The following is a 23361-nucleotide window of genomic DNA, read 5'->3' as shown; positions in this document are numbered from 1 at the left end:
GCGGGCGTCGCTGCTGCTGCGCCGGCGAGGAGGAACGGCTGCCGCCCCTCGCAACGGCGTGCGGAGTGGTATCGCCCGGGCCCGCGGGGTTCTGGGTGCGCGGCGCTTCCCCGCCGCTGATTGGAAGAGAGCGCAGGGTGGTGGCGGCGCCCGGAAGTGACGCGTGCGGCTGCCGGGCGCTGCCGTGGGAGCGGAGGCGACCGAGGAGGTGGCGGCGGCGGCTACCGCGGGCCGGGCCTCGCCGCGGCCTGCGCCACCCCCGCCCTCAGGTGAGCCCGGCCCCGCCGCGCCGCGGCGCGGCCCTGCCGGGGGCGGAGGGAGGCGGCCTCAAGTGGGGGCCGCCCGCCCCGGGAGGACGCTGGTGCAAGCGGAGCGCCGGCGGAAGGCTGCCGGCGGGGTGACCGGTGCGCAGGCGCTGAGGACCCGCGTCCCGCGGGCCTCCCGGTGACCGGCTGCGGGGAGCGAGAGGCGCTGCCGGTTCGTGTGCCGAGGGCTGGGGCTGAAGTACGAGGGTTGAGCGCAGAGAGCAGAGAGTTTCCGCAGCAGGGCCGTTTGTGCGTGCAGGCTGTGTCTGGCGCTGTCCTTGGCAGGCGGAACGGGGGCCTGTGCGTGCCCGGTGCTCAGAACCGCCGTTAGCTCGGCGCTCAGGGCCGGCGCTTTTGGGGTTTGTGCTGCCTGGCGAGTGGCGAAACCGGCTCCAGCCATTTTGTATCTAAATGCGGGACTGGCGAGCTCTGCGGTGCTGCCTTGGAACAGAAGAGTGCCTGGAGCTCTCCCCGCTGCTCTCACATAAGGAGAAGGCTGTGCTCAGCATCGCCTACCGGGCGTCGTTGTGTACCACGCAACGTTTGTCCAAGAGCAGGTCTTCAGTAAGCAACCATAGGTATTTACATTTCTGAGCAACCTTCTTATTCCCAAAAACTCTCTGCCTGCCGTTCAAGATAAGTTGTACCTACAGGCTGTGAAAAGGATCTGATAGCCTAGAGCCTAGGGGAACGGTTTGGTTTGTGTCCGGAGCACAAAGTGCTGGACTAGAAGAGGTTCTTAAGGGCTAGTTGGTGGTCCAGCTTCTGTTTTCTTGCTCCACAGTGACATAAGTGCCTGCAAAGACGTGGTGTGCGGGAGCATTGCTGCGCAGGAGACGTGGGGTGCAGCAGTAGGGATCTCTACCAAGTTGGTACCGAAAGTTTTATTTTTGTGGAATAACTTAAAGATAGTTATTTCTAACTGGTTTTACAGGTTTTGCGTCTGAACTGTAGCCATTCCTTTTCCCATGTGGTGTTACCGTGTGGTTCATGATTTCTGCCGATGTGTACAAGCAAGTTATGAACTGGGTGTAAACACAAAAGGAGAAGGAAGTGTTTTAGCTGCTCAACAGCTCTTTTTTTTTTTTTATTTTTCCCCTGTATAATTTGTGCTGCAAAAATGTTGTTGTATGGCATCTTGCCTTTTGCAGATATGCTTAAAATACTTTATTTTAGATTCGGGGGTTTTTCCAGTGCAGGGTTGTAGTAGAGAGGGATGTGCTTACTTATCTTTCAGTGGGCAGGGGGTTTTCTGTCCCTAGCTGTACGCCTTCACTTCTCGCACAGTGCTATTATGTTCTGTATTTAAATGTTGGCAGCTAATTTTATTCTTTCAGAGAAGCATTTGTAAGTAGGCTTACTGCAAATTAGGTGTCAGTTAAGGAGCTGTAAAAATGATGAACTTATTATTAAGAGAGAAGAAGTGAGATCTTGAAGCCTGTGTGGTCGTTCAGCATATCGGAATTAGATCGGCTCTCCGCGTCACAAATTGGATGGCTGCAGTGTTCTCTGCAGAACAATAGTTCTGTGTCTTCCTGGTCCCGCATCCTGACGGGCTTGCACCCTCCACCCTCTCACCCGCGTAATAATTCAGGCTGGATACAGATCTGCTTCTCCAGCAGGCAGTGGTGGGCAGCACCGTTTGAATTTTAATGACACTGGAATTACAGCAGGTATCGCAGTGCCTTCAAGCGTCACGAAGCAAAGGAAAACTTCTTGGCAGAAGCGCTTGGGGGTTTTGCGGAGCTGTGGGTAGGAAGGAGGATCCTTCTCTCTGCGCTTCCTAGAGATGCTGGGGAGTGTGGCTAGCTGCCGGTGCCGTGAGGATGTGGAAATGGTGCTAGGCACCAGGGTGCTCGGCACCAGGGTGCTCATCCTGTCCTCCTCTGTAACCCTGGGGGGCCGGGGCACATGCACTGGGGATTTTCTCTCGTGGAAGGCACTCAGTGAGGCGAGGCAAGGATCTCCCCTTTCTCCTGTGCTCCTCTGCGCGCTCCGAGAACGGTAACTCTGCTCCAGCACCCCTTTTCCTGCCCCAGGGCCCCGCTGGCTCTGCAGGCCCTTTTTGCCTCTTTGTGCGGAGACTGTTACGTTCTGGGTGGGGAACAGGGGGCGGAGAGCTGGTCTCTGACTGCTGGGCCCTGCGCGCAGCGCTGCTTGCAGGGGAAGCGCAGCAGGACTCGGTGCTTCTGTGGGGCAGCCGAGTAGGCCGCAAGGCAAGTAGCACAAAGTAGTTTAACAACGTTTAAAACTTTTTCTCAAATAAGCCGGTTCTATTTTTCATTTATCTCTGTTTTTATTTCAGTTACTGTTCAGTTCTCAAGTATCTGCTGTAGAATCCTGTTGTGTATTCAACGCGTCAGAACAGAAAAAAAAAAGTAGTGGTTTTGTGTGTTGTGTCATTTTGGGTTTTTTTTAAAGTGAAACATTAATATAGCATACACTATTAATAAACATTTGCGTATCCTGGATTCAACTTGTACAAAAAAGCATAGCCCATAAGGACTATGAAAAAGTAAATTGGAAAGTAATAAACCTAATTGAGATAAAAGCAAAAATAGAAAAGCATTTTTTAAATGTTATGTGTGGCATGTCTAAGTAACATGAGTAATGAAGCCGTTGAAATGAAAGCCCTGAGTAATGCGTTAAAAATTCTGTTTGTCACAGATGGACCAGTCGTCTCCAACCTACATGCTTGCCAACTTAACCCACTTGCATTCTGAACAGCTTCTGCAAGGCTTGAACCTCCTTCGCCAGCACCACGAGCTCTGCGACATTATCCTCAGAGTTGGCGATGTCAAGATCCACGCCCACAAAGTGGTGCTTGCCAGCATCAGCCCCTACTTCAAAGCCATGTTCACTGGGAACCTGTCCGAGAAGGAGAACTCGGAGGTGGAGTTCCAGTGCATCGACGAGGCAGCCCTGCAGGCCATCGTGGAGTATGCCTACACCGGGACTGTGTTTATCTCCCAGGACACTGTAGAGTCGCTTCTGCCGGCTGCCAATCTTCTCCAGATCAAACTGGTAGTGAAGGAGTGCTGTGCGTTTCTTGAAAGTCAGCTTGATCCTGGCAACTGCATCGGCATTTCTCGTTTCGCAGAGACCTATGGCTGCCACGACCTCTACTTGGCCGCCAGCAAGTACATTTGTCAGAACTTTGAAGATGTTTGTCAGACGGAAGAATTCTTTGAGCTTACGCATTCTGAATTGGATGAAATAGTTTCCAATGACTGCTTGAACGTTGTGACGGAAGAAGCCGTTTTTTATGCACTAGAGTCCTGGATCAAATACGATGTGCAGGAGCGGCAGAAGTACTTGGCACAGCTGCTGCATTGCGTTCGGTTGCCGCTGCTGAGCGTTAAGTTCCTAACAAGGTTATACGAAGCAAACCACCTCATTCGTGATGACCACACCTGTAAGCACCTGCTAAACGAAGCCCTGAAATACCACTTCATGCCTGAACACAGACTTTCCCACCAGACCATGCTGATGACGCGGCCTCGCTGTGCTCCTAAAGTCCTTTGTGCCGTAGGAGGAAAAGCTGGACTGTTTGCCTGTTTGGAGAGGTTAGTAATAGTAAAGTTGCTGCAGCGCTTGAGTGGTGTGGTGTTTGCGCGTGTTTGTTGTTGCCCTGGCTCGGGATTAAGACAATCGTTGAAGAGCTGTGCTTTGCAGGACTGTGGTTACCGCTTTCCTGCGTAAGAACTCTTACGCCGATTAATTTTGAACATGGATGAGAACTGAATTAAAATGCTTTTGCTTGAGTAATCTGCAGTGTTAGGGGCTTTGTTTGTGCCAACGCAATAGCTATGAAATCTTATTTTAATTCTGTTGATTGAGAATTTGGTTAATAAAAGTTTGTATACTACTTCTTTATCCTTGCAGGTTTTTTCATTTTACGTAATTTTTCTCCCATCCATTATTATTCCAGACAATCAAATCATGAAATTTAACCTAATATATGAAAAATACGCTTCCTGATAACTCAAAAGTCCTAGGAATTAAAATAGACTTAATCAGAGACGAGCGGGGAGGTAATTCCTAGCAGTGTCACGTTCTTGATTGCAGTGTAATAACGACTCGAGTCTCTGCTGCTGAGTAGGTATCCGTATCCGCGTCCGTGCTGGCAGAAACAGGTAAGTGCCCACCCTGCTTCACCCAGTTTTCACAGTGACCCTCCTCTTCAGTTACTGGGGTAGTTTGTTCCGTCACTGAGGCCCATCATGCGAGCAAAGGGGATGTAACAGAGAGAACACCAGCTTTCTCCCTCATGCTGGTATGGGGGGTGTGTTTACAGCATTGTATTACCGTTTCCAGAGACAGCAGCTAAGCTGTGTGCGGGCCCGCACGTCTGCGCGTGCTTACGGGGACACATGCAGTGCTTTGATGCTGAGCGTGCCTTCTCGGCGCAGTGTGTGTGTTCTGTGTTGAGGCGCGCTCCCCAGCTGGTTCTGCAGCTGGGTTCTGGGATGGCGTTTTACCCTGAGATGCTCTTCTCTGTGACAGTTGCGTGCTCGCGTTTCTATACGCGCACTTAAAAGCCTGTCACTGTGTGGATGTACTATTTCCCTGCGTTTAGAGATGTTGTCAAAGTTACTTAAAGTTAACTTTCCTGGTAATAGGGATCGATAGTAAATTAGATGTTGGAACTGAGGATTGTTGAGTTATAGATTTAAAAAACAGAGGGTTTTCTGCTTAATAGAAAATCTGTTTGGGCGAATGAAGTCTTCTCTGATATTCTTCAGCTCTGTTTCTTTTACAGCTCCTTCAATGATTGTAACAATATCACATGCCAATGCAGTTTGGATTATTTTAAGTTTTTTTTTTTTTTAAACAAAAATACTCTTTACTACTACTAACTGTGCTTTAATGCATACAAAACCCTCCTATTCCTTGATTTGTTATTCATATTAGTCTTTGATAAACTGTTGTTTCAGTTCATACCTAAGTTTAAACAATTGCTCTTGTTGTACCAAAAAAATGTCACAGATCAGTTAAACACACAGTTCCTAACACAATTAAAACTGTGTGTTGGGAAAACTTAACTCCACTGTTCTTATTCTGCTTCTCGTTTGTACTTGCGGGGAGGCTGGTTTCTCCCTTACAGTTAGCCGCTGCTTCATAATAACAGAATTACCTGGAATGGAGTCAGTACTGCTCTTTTCTAACCCGGCTGCTGCTGTTGAGAGCCAGTCTGGTGTTTCAGCAGTTCTCAGCTTCTGGGCTCTTAGTCGATGGCTATCGGCTCTCCAGTGGCTTCATCCTCCTGTATGTTTTGTGAACAGATGGAATTAGCTGTGTACTAGACATTATTTTAAATCAGTTAAGTAATTTATTAACAAAACTATTTAGGTGGATTGACTAGACTTTATACATGACAGGCTAGAGCCACCGGATTTTGACACTGAGTATAATTAAAAGAAAATGCAGGTAAACAGCATTTTGAAAACAGATTTTTCAAATTAGTGTGTGCTACTTTGACCTTTTGTTTAAATTATACACCGCATGTATAATACGTATTTACAAAACTACAAATTATACTTTCTAAATGTATGTTTGAACGCGTATATATAGATGTGTGCTTCCCACTCTTTAATTCTCCTTTTCTCTCTCTCCCATCTCTGTGGCTTTTCTGACTTTTTACCCTTTTTATCCCTTTGGTTTGTATTTTTAGCTTACCTTGATCACAGCCTACCTCCAAAAGCTGCTGTGGCATCGTCACCGTGTTGTCTTCCCTCACGTTATCCCCAATGCTGTCCTGCCTTCTCTGCAGGCTGCCTGGTTTGTACTTTCAAAATTCAGCATTTCAGGTCTTGGACGCGGTGCCGTGGTTATTCGCTGTGTGGCTGCATCGCACTTTACGCTGTGCGGCCCTGGGTTTTTAGCTCTTTTGAACAGTAAAGGGCGTTTGATTTTTAGCTGGTGTTTGGACTATTGGAAGGAACAGCAAACGTCGGGTGGGACATACGAAATACTCCTAGGACCGTGTTCCTTGGTGCTGATTTGCACTTCAGAGCTTCAGAAGGTTGGGTTTTCTCACGTAATCTTTGTTTTTTCTGTTTCAGTGTGGAAATGTATTTTCCCCAGAATGACTCCTGGATAGGCCTGGCACCTCTTAGCATTCCCCGCTACGAATTTGGAATATGTGTCCTAGACCAGAAAATATACGTTGTGGGAGGGATCGCAACCCACGTGTGTCAAGGCATCAGTTACCGGAAGCATGAGAATTCAGTGGAGTGCTGGGACCCCAACACAAACACCTGGACATCTCTTGAAAGGATGTTTGAGAGCCGGAGCACTCTGGGAGTGGTAGTTCTGGCGGGAGAGCTCTACGCCTTGGGTGGCTATGATGGGCAGTCTTACCTACGGACTGTAGAGAAGTACATCCCTAAAGTGAAGGAATGGCAGCTGGTGGCCCCGATGAACAAAACGAGAAGTTGTTTTGCTGCAGCCGTCTTGGACGGGATGATATATGCCATTGGTGGCTATGGTCCTGCCCATATGAACAGGTGTGTGCTTTTGGTGCGTGTAGCTCCATGTCAGAAGCTGGAGGTTAGCAAAACTCTGTTAAACTTGTGTTCAGCAGCCAACTGAAAATTATTCCAAGGTAGATTGGTGGTAATCCACGGTGGGCCTCGTTAACCCTTGTTCTGCGGTATCAGTTTGATCATTCAACTGGGAAGTCTTTATTTCAACTAATCTTTACGTGTTCCAGCTCAGAGCTCTTTGAGTGGGTTTGTTGTTTTTTTCTTTTTTAAATCCTTCAGAAGGGAAAATGGTAAAGACAAAGACATATATGCATATTTCAAAGCAAGGTGGTGCGAGACACCTGACCTTGTAGACACCCAGCTGGTTAGCTCAGCAGACCAGTACTGTGTGGGCTTATTTGCTTAGCTTGGGCTGGAGGGAACCTTAAAGATCATCTAGTTCCAGCCCCCCCGCCCTGAGGCACCAGCCCAGGTCTCACAGCCCCATCCAGCCCGGCCTTGGGCACTGCCAGGGACGGGGCATCCACAGCTTCTCTGGGCAGCCTGGGCCAGCGCCTCGCTGCCCTCACGGGGGAGAATTTCTTCCTTATGTCTCATCCAAACCTACCCTCTTTCTCATACCTCAGATGACATCATAAAATAGTCTTAATGGCAACAAAGTTTTCTGTTGACTTGAGGATTTCCTCACATGGGAATTTGACCCAGGATAATTCAGCTGTGCTGTTGTCCCACATGGTCACTCTTAGCTCCGTACTGTCCTTGTACCACACAGAACTGTCTGCTTTCGTAGCAGATTAAACAAAGCAAAGTCAGTGGTGGAGCTGAGCAGCCGTACCAGGAATTGGTGTGGGTCCTCTGGGGTGCTCACCCCGCTGCAGCCTTGTTGCACAGACCATGAAAAAAGGAAGATAATCAAGCCATTGCTCTTGCCAGAAGTGGTTCCCAAAAGCTGAGTGCTCAGGGTGCACACAGGCCCTTGAAGAGTAAACTCGGTAGCCTCCTTTCCGAAATGTAGGACTTATCCCTGGAGCAACAGGAGATGTCTTTATCAGGCTGGTACCTTTGAGGGGAAAGCTCTTAACAGTGAAATTCCCCAGTAGCCTCACTCCTTGTGCCGTGTCCTCCCTCTGCTCGGTCAGAGAGGAGTTGCCAGCACTTCCTGTAGGGTTATTAGAAACAGATATTTCATTATTTGCCTTTTTAAATTTAATTTACTTTTTATGAAATAATTTTGATTTTATTAATTATTCAGGAATGCGAGTAATATGCCATGCCATGCAGTCACTAGAGTCATGCAAGCACTAGCGTTAAAAGAAAGCCGGCTGCTGTGTAATTAAGCACGTTTTCTCCAACTCTGTAGTGCTTCGGATTTTCTCTTCCTCTTTTTTTCTTTCCCCTGGTACTACTGAAGCTACACTTTGGACAGGGAACGGCTACGTGCCATGAGTGTGTTAATGACTCTGACCACCTGTAGAGCTCCAGTGTTTAAAAAACAATAAATTCCGATGATAATTCATTTCCATTTTTATCTGAAGACCTCTTCTATCCTTAGTGTTTTGATCAGCAACCTCTTTACTGCTTTCCCTGAGGGACGTGCTCTCCATATTTTTTTCCTCTCTATTATTTTCAGGCAAGCCCCAAGGAAGTTTTTTATTTGATGTGTTGCTCAAATAGACACACTTCAGATCTGCATCGTGTTTGGTTTTTCACGAGTTGCCTTTTTTTATAAATAGCAGCAGTCATCCTTGAAAGAGCTTTCAGTTCTGAAGCCAACTTTGAAAAATCTTGCTTTGTTTCAATATGTCACCTGAAGATCCAGGGTAGTGGCATGAGGACGTCAGAGAAACCGCTGAACTCGCCAGGATGAAATACGCTAAAACTGATTTTTGGCAACGCTTTGTTGAGAACTTGTGACTGCTTTGTGTTGTTGAAGGGCGCTAGGATGTGACTGATACTTCTCAGGTGATGCCACTGGCTTCAGTTTCTTGTGTGCTACCATTGGGTTGTGCAAAGCAGCCGCGCTGCAGTTTTCCATCAGCTCAAGCGCTTTTCCGCTGTGTTGCGTTATTCCTGTGTTAGGTACTACTGGTTGGCAGAGCTAGGCGTCCCCCTGACAGACGCAGATTTCTTGTGCAGTGAAATTCCAACGTCACTGAAATCCACGCCTCACAGGCTGTTTTTGTGTTTGCAGCATGGAGCGTTACGATCCGAGTAAAAACTCGTGGGAGACAGTCGCTTCGATGGCTGACAAACGAATCAACTTTGGTGTTGGTGTCATGCTGGGCTTCATCTTTGTGGTAGGTGGGCACAACGGTGTGTCGCACTTATCAAGCATCGAGAGATACGATCCTCATCAAAACCAGTGGACTGTGTGCCGACCCATGAAGGAGCCCAGAACAGGTAGGGGCGTACAGAACTCTCTGCAGTGCACTCGGGTGTCCTTTCGGAAATAAACTGCTGCTTGACCTGACAGAAACCGCAATAAAGTTGCGGTGACTTTTCTGCAGAGCATTGTGTTTCATCTGCTAATTGGACCGAAGATCACTTCGTCAGCTCTGCGGAAGAATGAGTGTTTATTTCTCTTGTTTTAATTACAGTCCAGTTTATTAGTACTGAGCTGTAACAAAAATAATATGAAGGAATATTTCTACTTTGTATTCTATTTTTTCATTAATTTTGAGTGGATTTCAGCAGTTCTACTGCTCTATTCTATTTTGTTTTAAATTGATACTCAGTAGTGCATCCTCTCCTCTTATCTGCCTGATGAGGAGTCCTGGGACAGAAGAGCATTGCTTTGTCAGAGGAAAGGGCGGGAGAAGAGTCAAAAAGGAGTGTGAGACCTGAACAGAGAACGACTCCTCATCTGTACCCATTTTCTTTAAAGACAGCCCAAAGAAGGAGAGGCTGTGAGAACTTCTGTTCAGCCTTCAGGTGGTGGTGGGGGTACCAACATGGCGATTGTGCAACCTTTTCAACCTTTTTTTTTCTTTTTTCTTTTTTTTTTTTTCTTTCTTTCCTGTAGGAGTTGGAGCAGCTGTAATTGATAACTACCTTTACGTAGTTGGGGGCCATTCAGGGTCGTCCTACCTGAACACCGTACAGAAATACGATCCCATCTCGGATACCTGGCTGGACTCTGCTGGGATGATGTACTGTCGCTGCAATTTCGGTTTGACTGCGCTTTGATGAAAAGCAGGGCTCTACGGACCTGATGCGAAGGTGGAGCTCCATCTGCTTGAAAATAAACCCTGCTGGTGGAGACCGTGAGCTGCGCTTTCTGGAAGGTGGACAGCTGGAGGAACGTGGTGAAGTTGGGATTGAAATGAGGAAGGATTTGTTTTCTTCCGCTAATTGGCCTTTGTTACTTGAGTGACGTGGGCAGTGGAAACCAGCTGGGTTTAGGTAGCAGCCTGTTAATGGCAGTGAATTTAGAGAGTACTGTACACGCCTGGGATATGGTTAGAAAACTTTCTGTGTATCTAACCCTTTCACTTCTAGAGCTTTTCTCTCTTCTTCCTGCCTACTCCGAAACATGAAGTTTACCGTGCTTGGGGCGAGAGGTGTGACTGTGTTGTATGACTGGAGAGTTTGCTGATAGTTGTCTGGTTGTGTCTTCATATTAAGAAAATGCCAGTGCTTAATAATTTTTTTAATGAACAGTAACTAAAGGGCTGCCTTGTTTCTGTATCTCAAGGTTTGTAAATAATAAATGCCATAGTACGTTGCCTGTACACTCTCCTTTGTTACCCGCTCGCTGGTAGGAGGGCTGGGATGGTAATTGGTAACTACTTAAAGGAATTTACGAGGCAAGTTTGTTGCCTCTTAACAAAACTTTTGGATCTGCTGAAGAGAAATCACATTTTTACCTTTCCCTTGTATTTTATTTTTGTGGATAAACAACAACATCTGGTTGGAGATGTCCCTGCTCCAGGCAGGGGGTTGGACTGGATGGCCTTGAACGGTCCCTTCCCACCCAGACCATGCTGTGATTATACGAATGAGTGCTAGGTTAAATGACTTCATCTTGCAGGTCTGCTGTGCATTTCCAATTGTAATGCAAGCAAAAATTACAACAGTAATGCATCAGGAGATGCCTCAGCAGCATTCATGGCATGATATAAAATAAATCCTCAGAAAGGAATCCGTCCCATCCTTCTCCGAAGCGCACTTGTGTCCCTATTCCGTACAACTTCCTGTTTTAAAAGAATGTATGATTGCTTTCTCAGAGTGTTCGGATATAAAAATGGTGCTAAATGTAGGACTTAACAATAAGGCTGTTACTGATTTTATTGCAGTATGCATAAAGCATGATTGTTTTGATTGTTCTAGTGTTTTTGTTTCTTATTTGCTTGATACATTCGTGCCTATGAGAACTGTCAAGAATAACACAGTGTACTGAATGAGCTCTGCATTTGTTACATCACTTTTTTTTTCTTTTTTTTTTTCCCAGATCTATGTTTATTGTTCGTCTTCTCACAAATACATAAATAGGGAGCGAGTAGTGAGATCCTGTCTCGGGTCCTGCGGACAGTCTTGCCTTTAACACGAGTTGCAATGAGTGAGAAGCACGGGGCACAGTCGCTCATCCCGAGCGTGTCCTGTGTAATGCGGTGCTGCAGGTTCCCGTGACGAACCACAATCTCAGAGAGAAATGTTGTGATAGCCCTAAGCTTAGTGAAAATGTGGGCAGATAAGTAGAAAGTGATGCTGGTGGTTATCACCGTTATTTAAAATAGATGACTGAATAAATACGAATCTTAGCTAATTTAGAATGTTTTGGTTTGTCTTCTGTTTTTAACTAGGAATCATGGTTGTCGTGAATTTCCGTTTTGATGTCTGTACGTGTATTGCCAGGCCTGGTACTGAAGAATTTTTCTGCCTCCAGAGTTACTTTCTCCTTGTTTTAACATGTTGAATTAACGTTTGTTTCCCCTTGTCTTTCAAGCCCATGTAGTATTATTTTTGAAGGTGCAATAATATTTGAAATAGTTGCTTTAAAAGCCATTTCTTTATAAGTATGCTAAGTGGAGGGGTTTGGGTGTACTTGTTTTTTTTTCCTGAGTTCCTGCAAAGCTGACTGCAGCCAGGCAAGCAGTGGTGTTCCTTGTTCTTCCATACGCTAGCATTCAGATTTTAAACAGTCAAGGAGATGAGCGTGTTCGCCGTAAAACACTGTTCATAGAGAACAGGTGTTTGCACAGACTGTAAAATCCTGCGGTGTTCTTCAAATCTGGTAGAATTCAGCAGGACTTTAAAAGCAAATACAATGAACAATTTCAGCATTTTCAATGCAGTTGATTTGACCCACTAAGGATTCTAGAAACAGCAATAATAGCGTAATCGAGTTATCCCGGTGAATCTGTCGGCAGGACACAGGCGGCTGCATGGTTGTGTGGGGAGGAGGAGGGAGAGCAGGGCTGGAGCTGGGCGTTAGCGGAGACGTTTCAGCGTGTTGCGCAGCTCGCCGTCTCATTCTGTTCAGGTAAATACGCAAGCTGCGTGTGTCCTTGTGCTGTTTTGCTTTTCAGTCTGTTCCACAGAGATGCCACTGATTATCGTATTTTCCAATATACACTGGAGATGAAGATGCTTAACAAACTAATACTAAAAACAACCAAAAAATTCCTTACTGAAAAGAGAAGTTTATGCCTTTTATTGCTAGGAAGCTTTCCACGCAGTTGGGTATACACCGTACCTTTTGGAGTTTAGCCGCGACAGGATTCCATGAATGAAGACGCTTGTGTCCGGGTTCTGGTGGGAAGTATTAGCAAACACTGTTTTCTGTTGGTACAAAGCGGTGTAAGGTATGGAAATCATTTTGACTCCATCGGAGCAAAAAATCCATAGGTCGGGGTGATGTGGATGGCTGCTCAGTGTTTATATAAACATATTTCATTTATGGAAGTCGGAGCACTTAGAGAACAAAGCATTCTGCAATTTTTTGCCGAGGCAGTGGCGATGTTAAACTAGGCCATGGAGATCGACCCCATGTTGTGTAATGTGGTGTTGCTAAATTTAAGGTAGCGGCATAAGGAATTTTAGAAGAACCAGTTAGCTAGGAGCGGATCGAACAGCGTATCAGCCCAGGGATCGTGCAGCGTAAAATCACGCCACCTCCGTTTTCTGTTCAGTGCTTGTTGTCCTGTTCACTGAAGTGCTTGGTTCTGGGGAGATCAGACGCAACCATCAGTTTAAATCTGCGTTTAAATGCTCTCATTGTAACGTCTGTCTGGCAGTTTGAAAATGAAGGACCTTCAAATAAGATGTCATACAACTATAAATTATCATCCAGTTCTATTTCTTCATCACTTAAAATGATCTGTATGGCACTTTAAAATGGATGTGAGCTGATATGTGGTCATACCGTTCCTGAATTTCTGCTTTTTTTTTAATTAAGATTCATCTTAAGCTTTTTGACAGCCTCTCCTACTAGGAATACTTTTCTTTCAGGAAGTCTAGTTGGAATTTCTAGAGGGATAAATGTATCCAGCACGCATCACGAACAGCTTTTTCTGGGAGACAGCGTGTTACTTTTGTGAGTTTGCCATCTGTAAGTCCCCATTCACCGTGTGAAACAATGCAAAATGTCCAAGCTTGCCTTAAATTCTTGATATTTCACTGAAACTCAAAGAACTGGATGATAATTCCTGGTTTTTTGCCTTACGCGCTGTGCTGTATTTTAAACCCAAGGATAACTATAATTTTTAGCGGGATTTAATAATTGTACAGGGAATACCAAATCGTACTCGGACTTGACCGGAGTGCTTTGGTTGGGAGTATAAAATGATATATGTGGTTTTGTGTACGCAGAGTGTTTTTATGTGCACATCTTTTTTAGCAGCAATGTTCTGGTTTTGTTGTTGTTTACAAAAGTGGCATTTTGAGTTCCACAGGAAAATACCTGTAACCTGCATTCTCGGTCTTTACTAGCGTTCTCAGTGTGTTTGCTCCTGTGATGATGCTCTGTAAGTACTGTTGTACCTATTTCATTGAATGTGAAACAATTTAGTAAATAAAACTGAGGAAAAAAACTGATTTTTACACTTTTTATTGGGCGGTGAATGTAAATATGCTGTAGTCTTCTGAATAGTCTTCTAACGCAGTAACATCTCTGAGTTGTTATTCAACAGCGGCGATACCTCAGCCCTGCGAGGTGTCAGCCAGAAGGAAGGGGAGGTGGAGCCGGGGGATGCTCGCCCTTCTTGGGGAGGGTTGAGCTGGCTGGAGGCCGCCAGCCCCAAGAACCATGTGACTGGGTCTTTGCCTCGTTGGTGTTGGAAGCTCCTGTGGAAGAGGGTTTTATTTAGTATGTGACTTGCTATTTTCCATCTGTCCCCGCAGCCGTAACGATCATCCCCCTGATGAATCAGTAACCATCGCAGGAACACACAGCCCCGCTTGTTCCCGCTTTCCTTGGCAGAAGGATGCTGCAGAAAGCTCCCGTACAACCTGTTCTCTCCTCACGGAGACCCAGCATCGCTGAGTGACTGCGGACACGTGGTCTGTTCAGGGCCAAAGGGCTGTGCAGCTAAATCATTTCAGTTTACTGTTAGCTCTTCACAACTATGTTTTAGGTGGTGAATTCTCCTAACAACTGGCAGGTTCCATTAGTGAAAAGGAAGTTTAAGACTTTGCAGTTGTGCAGTGAAATTATTTTTTTGCTGGCTTCATCTAAATACAGGCAGAAATGGTTAATTTTTTTAGGTAGCTGAGAGCAGGGATTAGTGTGCTGAACTCACTTTCTTGCCCAAGGCGTGAATTCACCTTCTGGTTCCTGCCGTAGGAGACGCTGTTCACCACTGGTACTCGCGGGTGCTCCACAATTCTGTCCATAAAACGTGCGTAATCGTGTGATCTGTGAACTCCAGCTAGAACACACGGCCTTGTATAGTCTTAGTCATTCTGAAACTGGCACAGAAGGAAAATCCTCAAGTGATTTTCTTGGGAGGTGAGAAAGATTTACTACAGTGATAAAAGACTTTCCGGTAATGCCCATCAAGGACTTGGTTTTAGCTTTCCCTCAGTTTAAAGGTTGCTGTTACACGTTGATGTGGCAGGTACTTCAAAAACCCATTTTACAGATAGACGGGGCAGGAGAGGATTGTTTCCAGTTTATTTTAGCATAAAATTACCCTTTAAAAAAGAAAAAAAAAGATTGTGTCAGAAAAATACAAACACCTTGCACAGCATCCGAGCTACAGCAGCACTAGGCAGTACAACAAGCAAGTGGTCTAGTCCTCTTTCTGTGGGTCCCAACTGTGCTTAATACACAGGCCTTAATGTTAGGAGTGGCCAGGAACATAATGGGAAAAGGGACATAACTTAGCTGAAATCCCCTAGTATTGACTAGCGATGTAAAAAAAGTTACAAAAATCTGGTGCTCTATTTGAGAAAAAGCTGTTTCTAAGCCCCCCATAGATACCTCCAGTAAACAATCAAATCTCTCTCTTTTCTTTTTTTTTAACCCAAATACTGCTTCAATTTGCTGTTAATACACTCCCACGAGCTCCAGCACGTGCAGGATCAGAGCACTCCAATTTTAAGCCTTGGCATAAAAACAATCATTGCACTTCAAACGACTGGATACAGCTCCTGTTAAAGTCGTCTTGAACTTTGTCAGAATTTAAAATTGCAACGATGGTGTCTTAACGACTCTGCAAAGTCGTTTTTAATGGCTAGAGAACTTAGCAGCTGCACAAACTGCAGCCCTCGTGCCCGAATATTTCCCAGCGTATCTGTAATTCTGAAAGGCCTTCGGCAAGCGGGAAAAAGATTTGGAAACTATTACACAGCCCTCGGCTCGTGTGTGAGCTGGAAGCATGTGTTTGTCTTCCACAGACAGATGAAAGTGTTTCCAAGCTTTAACGTATCAGCTGCATAAAGGATAAAACTGAAATAATGTCATTGCACAGTGTACTTGAAAATGCAAATATTCCTCTGATGGTTTATTTCATTGTCATCTTAAAAACAAGCGATGAGACACGTAGTCTTAAAAACTCGGTTTTTCAGAGTAGGCAGAGCAGCATTTGGAAGGGAAGTGGCCAGTGCCCCTCAGTTCTTTATGGGAGAGAAAAAACGCTTATTTTTCCCCTGTCTCGCAGAGGCATGCACAGAGTGGGTCGTGTTCTCAGGCGGTGCCATCAGAAATTCAAGTCCTGTGCATTTTGAAGTAGAAAAATGATATTGCTTTTGGTGGTGTCGCTTGAGAGTTGGAGCTGAGTGCATGCTTGAGTGCTCTATTTAATTGGAGACAGAATTCAACCACCAATAGCTCTGAGCTGCCGCTTTGGATAGGTATTTCAGCCCTGCCACCGCCGGGCGGCGGAGCGGCTGTTCAGCCCATTCCGAAGGTTAGGACGCAGCGGGTGTTGCGTTCCGACACGGGCCTGCGTTTGTCTTGCAGAACCGCTCTGCGCTGGCTGAGCAGTGCAGAATGAAGAGATCCCGTTCTGCGCCGTTAGCAGGCGGATTTGGGTACTAAACTAAACCCACGCTGTACCCACCCACTGCACCCCGGCTGCAGGCACAGGGGCACGGGCAGGAATCGGAAGTCTCGTTAAGTTCCCCTTCCCCCCTCTCCCCTGAGGAGGGGGCCTGGTGGGACTCCATGGGCCGGGTCCCTTCCCAGGGCTGTCGAGGGTGCGAGCAGGGCAGGGACGAGCGGAAACATCTCATTGACGGCTGAGAGAGCTGGGGCTGGAGGAGACGGGGCTCCGGGGAGACCAGGGAGCGGCCTCCCAGTGCCTCAGGGGGCTGATTCACACCTCCCTGCACCTCGCTTCCTCCTCCTGTTTGCCCGGCTGCCTCCGCTAACACGCTGCCGCGCAATTTCCTCCTTGAAGCACAACAGAAACAATACGTACCTGTCAGGTAGCCTGTTATTTTGGAAGTTTTCTATCTTTAAAAGGACTGAACTTGAAATTGCCAAGAGTAAGAACTATGTGTGTAAAGTCTGACCCTCACTCCGTGGAGAACTGGGATTCGGGGCAGTGGCGGTTCCTCACTGGACCTCGCTGCAAAGCAGCAGCGGCTCCTTCACTGACTACGTTTCCAGTAGGGGTTACCTGGAAATGCTCCTTCCGCACAAGCCAGGGGGAATTCCGAGTGATCCCTGCCTTCCAGCGACGTGGGCAGGATTTCTTTTGAGACTACTTCGCTTCCAATTTTTGCTCTGATCAAAAGCAGTGCGAGTTCAGCGCGGCAGGGAGCCGGGCGCTCCCGGCGCAGGGCAGCCCGCATGGGACTCGTTTATTTCGGAGCCTGCGGATGCTCGGGCTGTGCTGAGCGTGGCCGTACTGGGCTAACTGCTGGGCATCTGGGCCTGCTGAGCCTGATTGTGTGCCTAAAAAAATGCACCTGGAGCTCCAGGCATCCCTCTGGCCTGTCTCAGGGGTGAGCAGGTGGATGTATTTCCCTAAATAAAAAGTTAATGTCTTCACGTTACTGATATGTGTATTGCCAGGAAAAATAAAACGGGATTAAGTGTCGGCCTTCCCGGGAATGGGAGATGACGTGGAGCGCGGGGGCATTCGGGGGTGCTGGGGCTGCTGGGCGCCCCGGCTCCGAGGTTGGGGTTGGGGCTGCCCGGCTGGGTGCAGCTCCTCTGGCGATGCGCATCCCTTCCTCGTCGGCGTTAATTCACCGCACTTAGACAACCAGGGAACGCCAGGGCTCCCCGGAGGAAGGGACTGTCAGGGGCTGTTTCAGGAAAATGAAAAGCCGCTGGTTTTTTCTCTAATTGCGAGCTGTTTGTCGCTGAGCGGTGGCAGGGACAGGATCCTGCAGTGGGGCCGGGCTGTCACTGGGTGTCAGTGTTGATTCGCGCAGGGACGGGCACCAGTGGGGGGGACTCGGCCCCCCAGGCACCCCAGACCCCCCGGGGGCCAGGGCTGAGGCCTGCGGGCGTGTCACCCGCTATGCGCAGCGCCCCGTCGCCTGTCCCAGCCGCGCCTGGCTGCCGTCTCCTCCCCCGTCTCCTCTCCTTCTGTCCCCCGCTGGGCCACAACCCGGAGCCTAGGAGTGAGCGTCTCCAGAATACGGCGTTCCGGCTTCTACTGCATTCCCGCGTGGTACGGGAAATCAAAGTCAATCGGGAGGTGCGCCGGCGCGTACACGAAGTACGTGTTGAGCTTTCTCTGCCTTGCTGTTTATTTTAAATCCTGGATTGTCCTAAATGAGAAAGTGCTTTACTTATTTGTGCGGATTAATTTGGAGAGCTAGAGATAATCATATTTTATAAGTTCAGTATGAATTTCCCAAAGGCTTTGCAGTTATTCAGATTAAACTAATTCACTTCGGGCTGGTACCCAACCAGGAAACAAACACAGCCACTTATTTATTCTTTTTTTTCCTCAAAGTCCTCAGCAGGCTCAGCAAGAAAGCTGGGAAATCAAGACACAAAATGAGAGGGCAGTGAAATCCGGGAGAGGGGGGCTCTGCAGGCTGAGCCCGCACAGGCCCAGTGCTGGGCTGGGGTCCTCGTTGGCCGGGGGGAAGGGGAAGAGTGGGGGACATCAGGGGAGCAGACTGGTCCCTGCGGTGGCTTTGTCCCTGTGGTGACTGGTCTCAGCTGCTGGATGGAGGGTGGGAGAGCACCCTCCCGCCCCAAAAACCTTCCTGTGCCTTAGGCTGCAGGAAAGGGCGACCCAGCAGGCACCGGAGGGGCAGCGGCATCTGTGCTGGCGTGGGGGGGCCCGGCGCCGTCTCACCCCGCGCCGGGGCAGGGAGGCAAACCACGCCGTTGGGGCGGGGGTCCTGTCACGGCGTTTCCAGGCACATCTCTGGGGGTGCCGGCCTGCCGGTGGTCCTGTTCCCATCGTTTCAACAGCGAACGCTTCGTGTTTTCACATCGGCGCGGGGAGGATGGAGAGAGGAGAGGAGAGTGAATATTTGCCAGAGTTTCTTTAATTACCACGAATCACTGCAGCATTTACAGTACTTGTCCTGCCTTCGGTGGGACGGAGCACGCGCCGCGGCCGGGCATTAGCATTCCAGGCGGGCAGCGCGACGGAAGGGCCTCGGCAGCGGGAATAAAGCAGCAGGCAGCGGGCGCTGACGGCTGCGGGGAGCGCAGCAGATACGAACGGCGGCAGCTGGAGAGGCCTGCCGCTGGAGAGGCCGGGGGAACGCAATTCCCAGGTGCGCCCTCCCCGGCGCCGTCTCCCCTCCGCGTTCGCCGCAGAGCGTCACCGCCTCCGTCCTTACACAGGCGCCAGAAACCAGCCCGGCTGGGGGGAGCGGGGCGGCCCCCCCGGAAGGACACGGGGGGCACGGGGGTGTCCCTCCTGCCCCCAAAGCGTGGCCGCGGCCGGGGAGCATCGTGGGGTGGCACATGGCACCTTCACGCTGCGGATCCGCCGCAACGCAACGCAGCGCGGGGAGCGGCCGCCTCTGCTGACAGTGAGGGTCTGAGGGCAGTCAGATCCGCGCCCCAGATCTCCAGCGGCATTTTTCTTTTTTTTTTTCAGTTTGGGGAATCAAAACCGTGGGCGGTCCCGGTAGCACAGCACGCTCTCAGCAAAGTCGGCACCTTCCCAACAACACCAGTGGAAAGGTCCCGTCATTCCCACCAAACGCGGTGGTGAGATCTTCATTCCCACTCGGAAAAGCACCCCGTTCGCAAGGGCAGTGCCAGCGGTGGGAATAACCCCTCTCCTGTCCTCATCCCCCCCGCCGCCCCTCCGCCGCGGCTGGGGCTGAGGTGGCGATGCCGATGGCTGTCAGATGATGTAGGGCCTGAAGCCTTCATCACGGCTGCCACTTGTCTTTACTCCTGCGTCTGGCACCAGCAAGGCCGGCAAAGCCGGCTCCCTCCCGGCTCGCAGCTTTGGGAGCCGCGGCCGTTACCAGGGCCGGTAATTGTCGCTGTGCACCCAGGAGCGTCGCGCATATGGCCCCAGCACAGACCTGGCCTGTTCCTCCCGGTGAGGGGAAGTCTCTGGCAGCAGAGGAAAAAGAATAAAGCCAGAAATGATGGGCTAATCAAAAACTTTTCCGTGCGGAGTTAAGTAAATGTGACGCAGGAGAGCAGGGTGTTTTCCAGGCACGGCGGGGTTGCCGCGCGGGCTCGCTGTGCGCGTGGGGGCAGCCTGTTTCCCGACTCGCCGCCCCTCCAGGCGCAACCGAGTCACGTCCCGTGCCCACGGCGTGCGCCCGCCGGCGCGTGCACGAGAGCCGAAGAGCCCCGTCAGCCCGCGGGTCGACGCGTTTTAGGTGCCGCCCCTCTGTCACCTCGGCCACCGCTGCTCCTGGGGACAGGGGGACAAGGCTGGCTCAGAGAGGCTGGGGCGCTCAGGGAGGTGGTAAATCGGGAGGCAGAGACGGATTAAGGGGAAATAATTCCAGGGACAAGCTGGAAGAGGCTGGTGACATTTCATCCCTTGGAGCCTCTTGCCTTCCGTGGGGGATTACATCTGCGTGCTGCGCTCTTCCCCGCTGCGGGACCCCCGCTCCAGCAGTGTGATTTGCGCGGCAGACGGCTGGGGGGCCGCTGGTTCTGCCCCGCGCGATCTCCGGCGCCCGCGGTCCCTGAGGTACGTTTGTCTTCCCTGACGGTGTGGGTTCGTTACGGCCTTTCCCCAAGTTCCTTACACCCCCCTTTCGCCAGGCGTAACGCCGAAGGGGGTAACGCCAGCACAGTGTAGGCTTTTGCTTGAATTGCTGCTACCCATCTCATTTATGATTCAAAGCTGGGTTTTCCAAAACCATCCAAAAATTTGGGATGAGCAGCCAACTAGGGCAGTGGGAAAGGCTTGAGATGCTCCATTCTGTCCACGTGGTTGCCTGCTTGCCCTGAGTCCTTCCGAAGGCTGGGAACGGCTCTCCAAGAGCAAAGCATGCGGACGGGGATGGAGAAGCGTCCCCCAGTCCCTCCCCCGCCCCGCCAGCAGCCCGGCGCTGCGCCGGCTCCCACCCACCAGCATCTCTCTGCACGGGGACCCCCAACCGCTGACCCCGCGCAGGCCCTGCCGCGTGCGAAGGCAGTGACATCTGGTTTGTGTTGGGCTTAATAAAAGGCTGTCGGGATGCTGTCGAGGTGAAAAGCCCACAGTTAATCCCGGGAGGTGTCCGGGTACCTGGTTTTCGGTCCCTTTCTTCCTTCGGATGGCTTCTCTCTCCCCAGGGATATCACGTTTTATCTGCATTCGGATTATTGCGGGATAAAAACAGCCTGGCTGGTTTAATGTGAAGTGACAGACCTTATCACACAATGTCATCCTGCATTTCCAGAAGGAAAAAGAGAAATGGAGTGAGAAAATGGAAAAAACCCTTCATGTTAATGCTCCCTGGAGATGCTGTAAGACGAGCTGTGACGCGGGGGTAATTTGGGAGAAGCAGAGCCAGTGCCAGGGCAGCAACATGCCTGTGAGCATTTCAGGGCTGGGCTGGGCTGCTGTGTAGGAATTCATGGGATCGCAGAATAATTTAGGCTGGAAAAGACCTTTAAGACCATCGAGTCCAGCCATCAACCCATGTCTCTAAGTGCCACATCCACACGTCTTTTAAATCGCTCCACCACTGCCCTGGGCAGCCTGTTCCAGTGCCTGGCCACTCATTTTTCCCAAAGTCCCATCTAAACCTCACCTTTCAAACTGGGAAAGCCCAAGAGGGATCTGGTAGGACTGGGGCTGGCGGTGAGTGAGACTTCCCACGGCTGTGCTGGTCCCAGGGGAGCGCTGGCACCAGTGGCAGTGCCAGGAGTGTACGGGGTCCTTGGGAAAAAACAGGATTGGGAGCGGATCGGGGGGATGGGACTGGTGTCCCACCCAGGAGCCGGCAGCCGGGGGCTCTCCGAGACGCTGGAGCAGGTTTGGGCTTGGGGGGCACTGCCCCGGGGTGCGGACACGCTGTGGGATGCAGGGAGAGGATGGTGGGGTGGCGTGGGATTTATTCTGGGATGTTCAGGGAGGAACCAAAGGTGGGGAAAAGGATGGATGCAGGTGATTTTGGGGAGCAACAAGCGTGGGGAATTAGTGGGGTAAGGGGGCAGAAAGGGCCGGTCAGCAACAGAGCGTTTGGGGTTCGAGCGTCGCGTCGTGCTCGCAGGACACACGCCGTGTTGCAGCGTCCGGCGGCAGCGGCCCTGCCCGCTCCTGGGGCGGGTGCCGGGGGACACGAGCTGCCGAGCGCGGCGGTGCCAGAAAACGGGGCTCTCGTACCCCCGTTTGGCGTGCGGGGGGAATGGACGCGTCTCCTCCAGCGAACTGCACCTGCACGTGCCTTCAATGCGGATCTGACGATAGAAAACTTATTTTATTCTGCAGAAAGAAAAGAAAAACATAATTTTATGTGGGGAATATCCTTTTTAAATTGCTTAAAAAGAAAAAGCCTTGCTCAGCAGAGAATTTGATTAAAGGTGAAAATTTCTGAGAGGCAAGAAGATTGTGCTTAGGAAACGGGAGGTTTTTCCTCTTGCTGTGAAAATATAAAACCTCAACAGAAATCTTTCAGCGCGGACGAGCTCCGCGGGGGTTGGCTTTTGGGACCGACGGGTTTGACCGCAGCGCGGTGGAGACCCTGGGAGCGCCCGGTTAGCGTGGCCCCCGCGGGACGGGGGCCCTCCGGGGCTGCAGTGTCACCCGGGCGCTACTGAGGGGTTTGGGTGCATCGATCCCGTGCCAGCGGCAGCCGGGGCGGGGGCTGGGGCGGGCAGGGAGGCTCCTTGGTGGGGCGAGCGAGCCCCGTGGCAGGGTGCCGGGCACGTCGCGGGGTGCGAATGCAAACGCCGGCGGGAGCGGAGGGCACCGGGGCTGGTGAGGGCCTGGGCTGTTTTCTAAGGACCCTCGGGAGAACACAGGGCATTAAACCAAAAAATTGTGCTGGAGTGAAACCGGGGTTCTTCTTACAGGTAAGCAGGACTTCGTACACAGTGTTTTCATGTGAGAGAAAGACAAAATAAATCCCCGATATCTTCCGGCGTTCCTGTCCTGCTGCTTTTAAACGATGCGTCAGCGTTGAAGTGGAAGAGGTCGGTGGCGGCACCGGCTCTTCCCCCGGCAGCGGTGCTGGAGCTGGGAGATGGAGGAGAGGAGGGGGTGAGGGTGACAAGCCCCCGGCCTCAGGGTGTCCCCTGCCTGCGGGTGAGCTCGGCAGCTCTTCGGGTGGCGGGGGCAGCGGGGGATTCGGCAGCACCGGGCAGAGCCCGTGGTTTCGGCGGAGGGCTGGGGGCCGGCCGGGAGGGTCCCTGGAGAGCCCCCCCGCCCCTCGGCCGGGCTGTTTGCTTCCTGAGGAGGCTGTCGCAGTTTTATAGCAACGCAGGGAAAAGGATTTTGAGCTCCGAGGGGATCTTACATGTATCCCTGTGACATTTGACATGCTAATCTTATGGAAATAGATTAATTACAAATGCTATTTCTGTAGGCTTAACTTACTATCATAAGGTCACTGCTGAGGGATAAAAGCTGATGAGATTGTACGGAATAATAATGCGAGCCGCAGGATTCCTCGGAACCATCCAGCAGCGAATTACAAATTTCACCGGAGGAGGACAGGGCAGGGATTAGCGGGGAGCTGCGGCTCTTCCCGTCTCCGGGAAGCTCTGGAGCAGCTCCGGGAAGGGGGTGTGCAGG

General features: G+C 50.2%; 1 protein-coding gene across 15 annotated transcripts; it reads left to right on the top strand.

Annotated features, from left to right (window-relative positions):
- The first annotated feature begins 168 nt into the window (after positions 1–168).
- Positions 169–11196, top strand: KLHL28 (kelch like family member 28). 15 transcript variants are annotated; one of them, XM_086748620.1, is made up of 7 exons: positions 204–269; positions 1240–1310; positions 1645–1978; positions 2973–3871; positions 6371–6814; positions 8985–9193; positions 9816–11196. In XM_086748620.1, exons 3-7 carry the CDS (start codon positions 1958–1960, stop codon positions 9977–9979), a joined length of 1737 nt encoding a protein of 578 aa, XP_086604746.1. In that variant the 5' UTR covers positions 204–269; positions 1240–1310; positions 1645–1957; the 3' UTR covers positions 9980–11196. The 15 variants fall into 15 exon arrangements, 13 of the variants coding, with proteins under 13 accessions (XP_086604749.1, XP_086604748.1, XP_086604746.1 ...); XM_086748616.1 differs by lacking the exon at positions 1240–1310 and adding an exon at positions 1090–1177 and having other exon boundaries at positions 1643–1978; XM_086748617.1 differs by lacking the exons at positions 204–269; positions 1240–1310 and adding exons at positions 783–869; positions 1090–1177 and having other exon boundaries at positions 1643–1978.
- Positions 11197–23361: the final 12165 nt, after the last annotated feature.

Source organism: Chlamydotis macqueenii, chromosome 5 (assembly GCF_036417535.1).
Source record: "Chlamydotis macqueenii isolate bChlMac1 chromosome 5, bChlMac1.mat, whole genome shotgun sequence".
Lineage (NCBI taxonomy): Eukaryota > Metazoa > Chordata > Aves > Otidiformes > Otididae > Chlamydotis > Chlamydotis macqueenii.
Note: the sequence above shows the minus strand (reverse complement) of the source record. Positions and strands in the feature narration are given on the sequence as shown.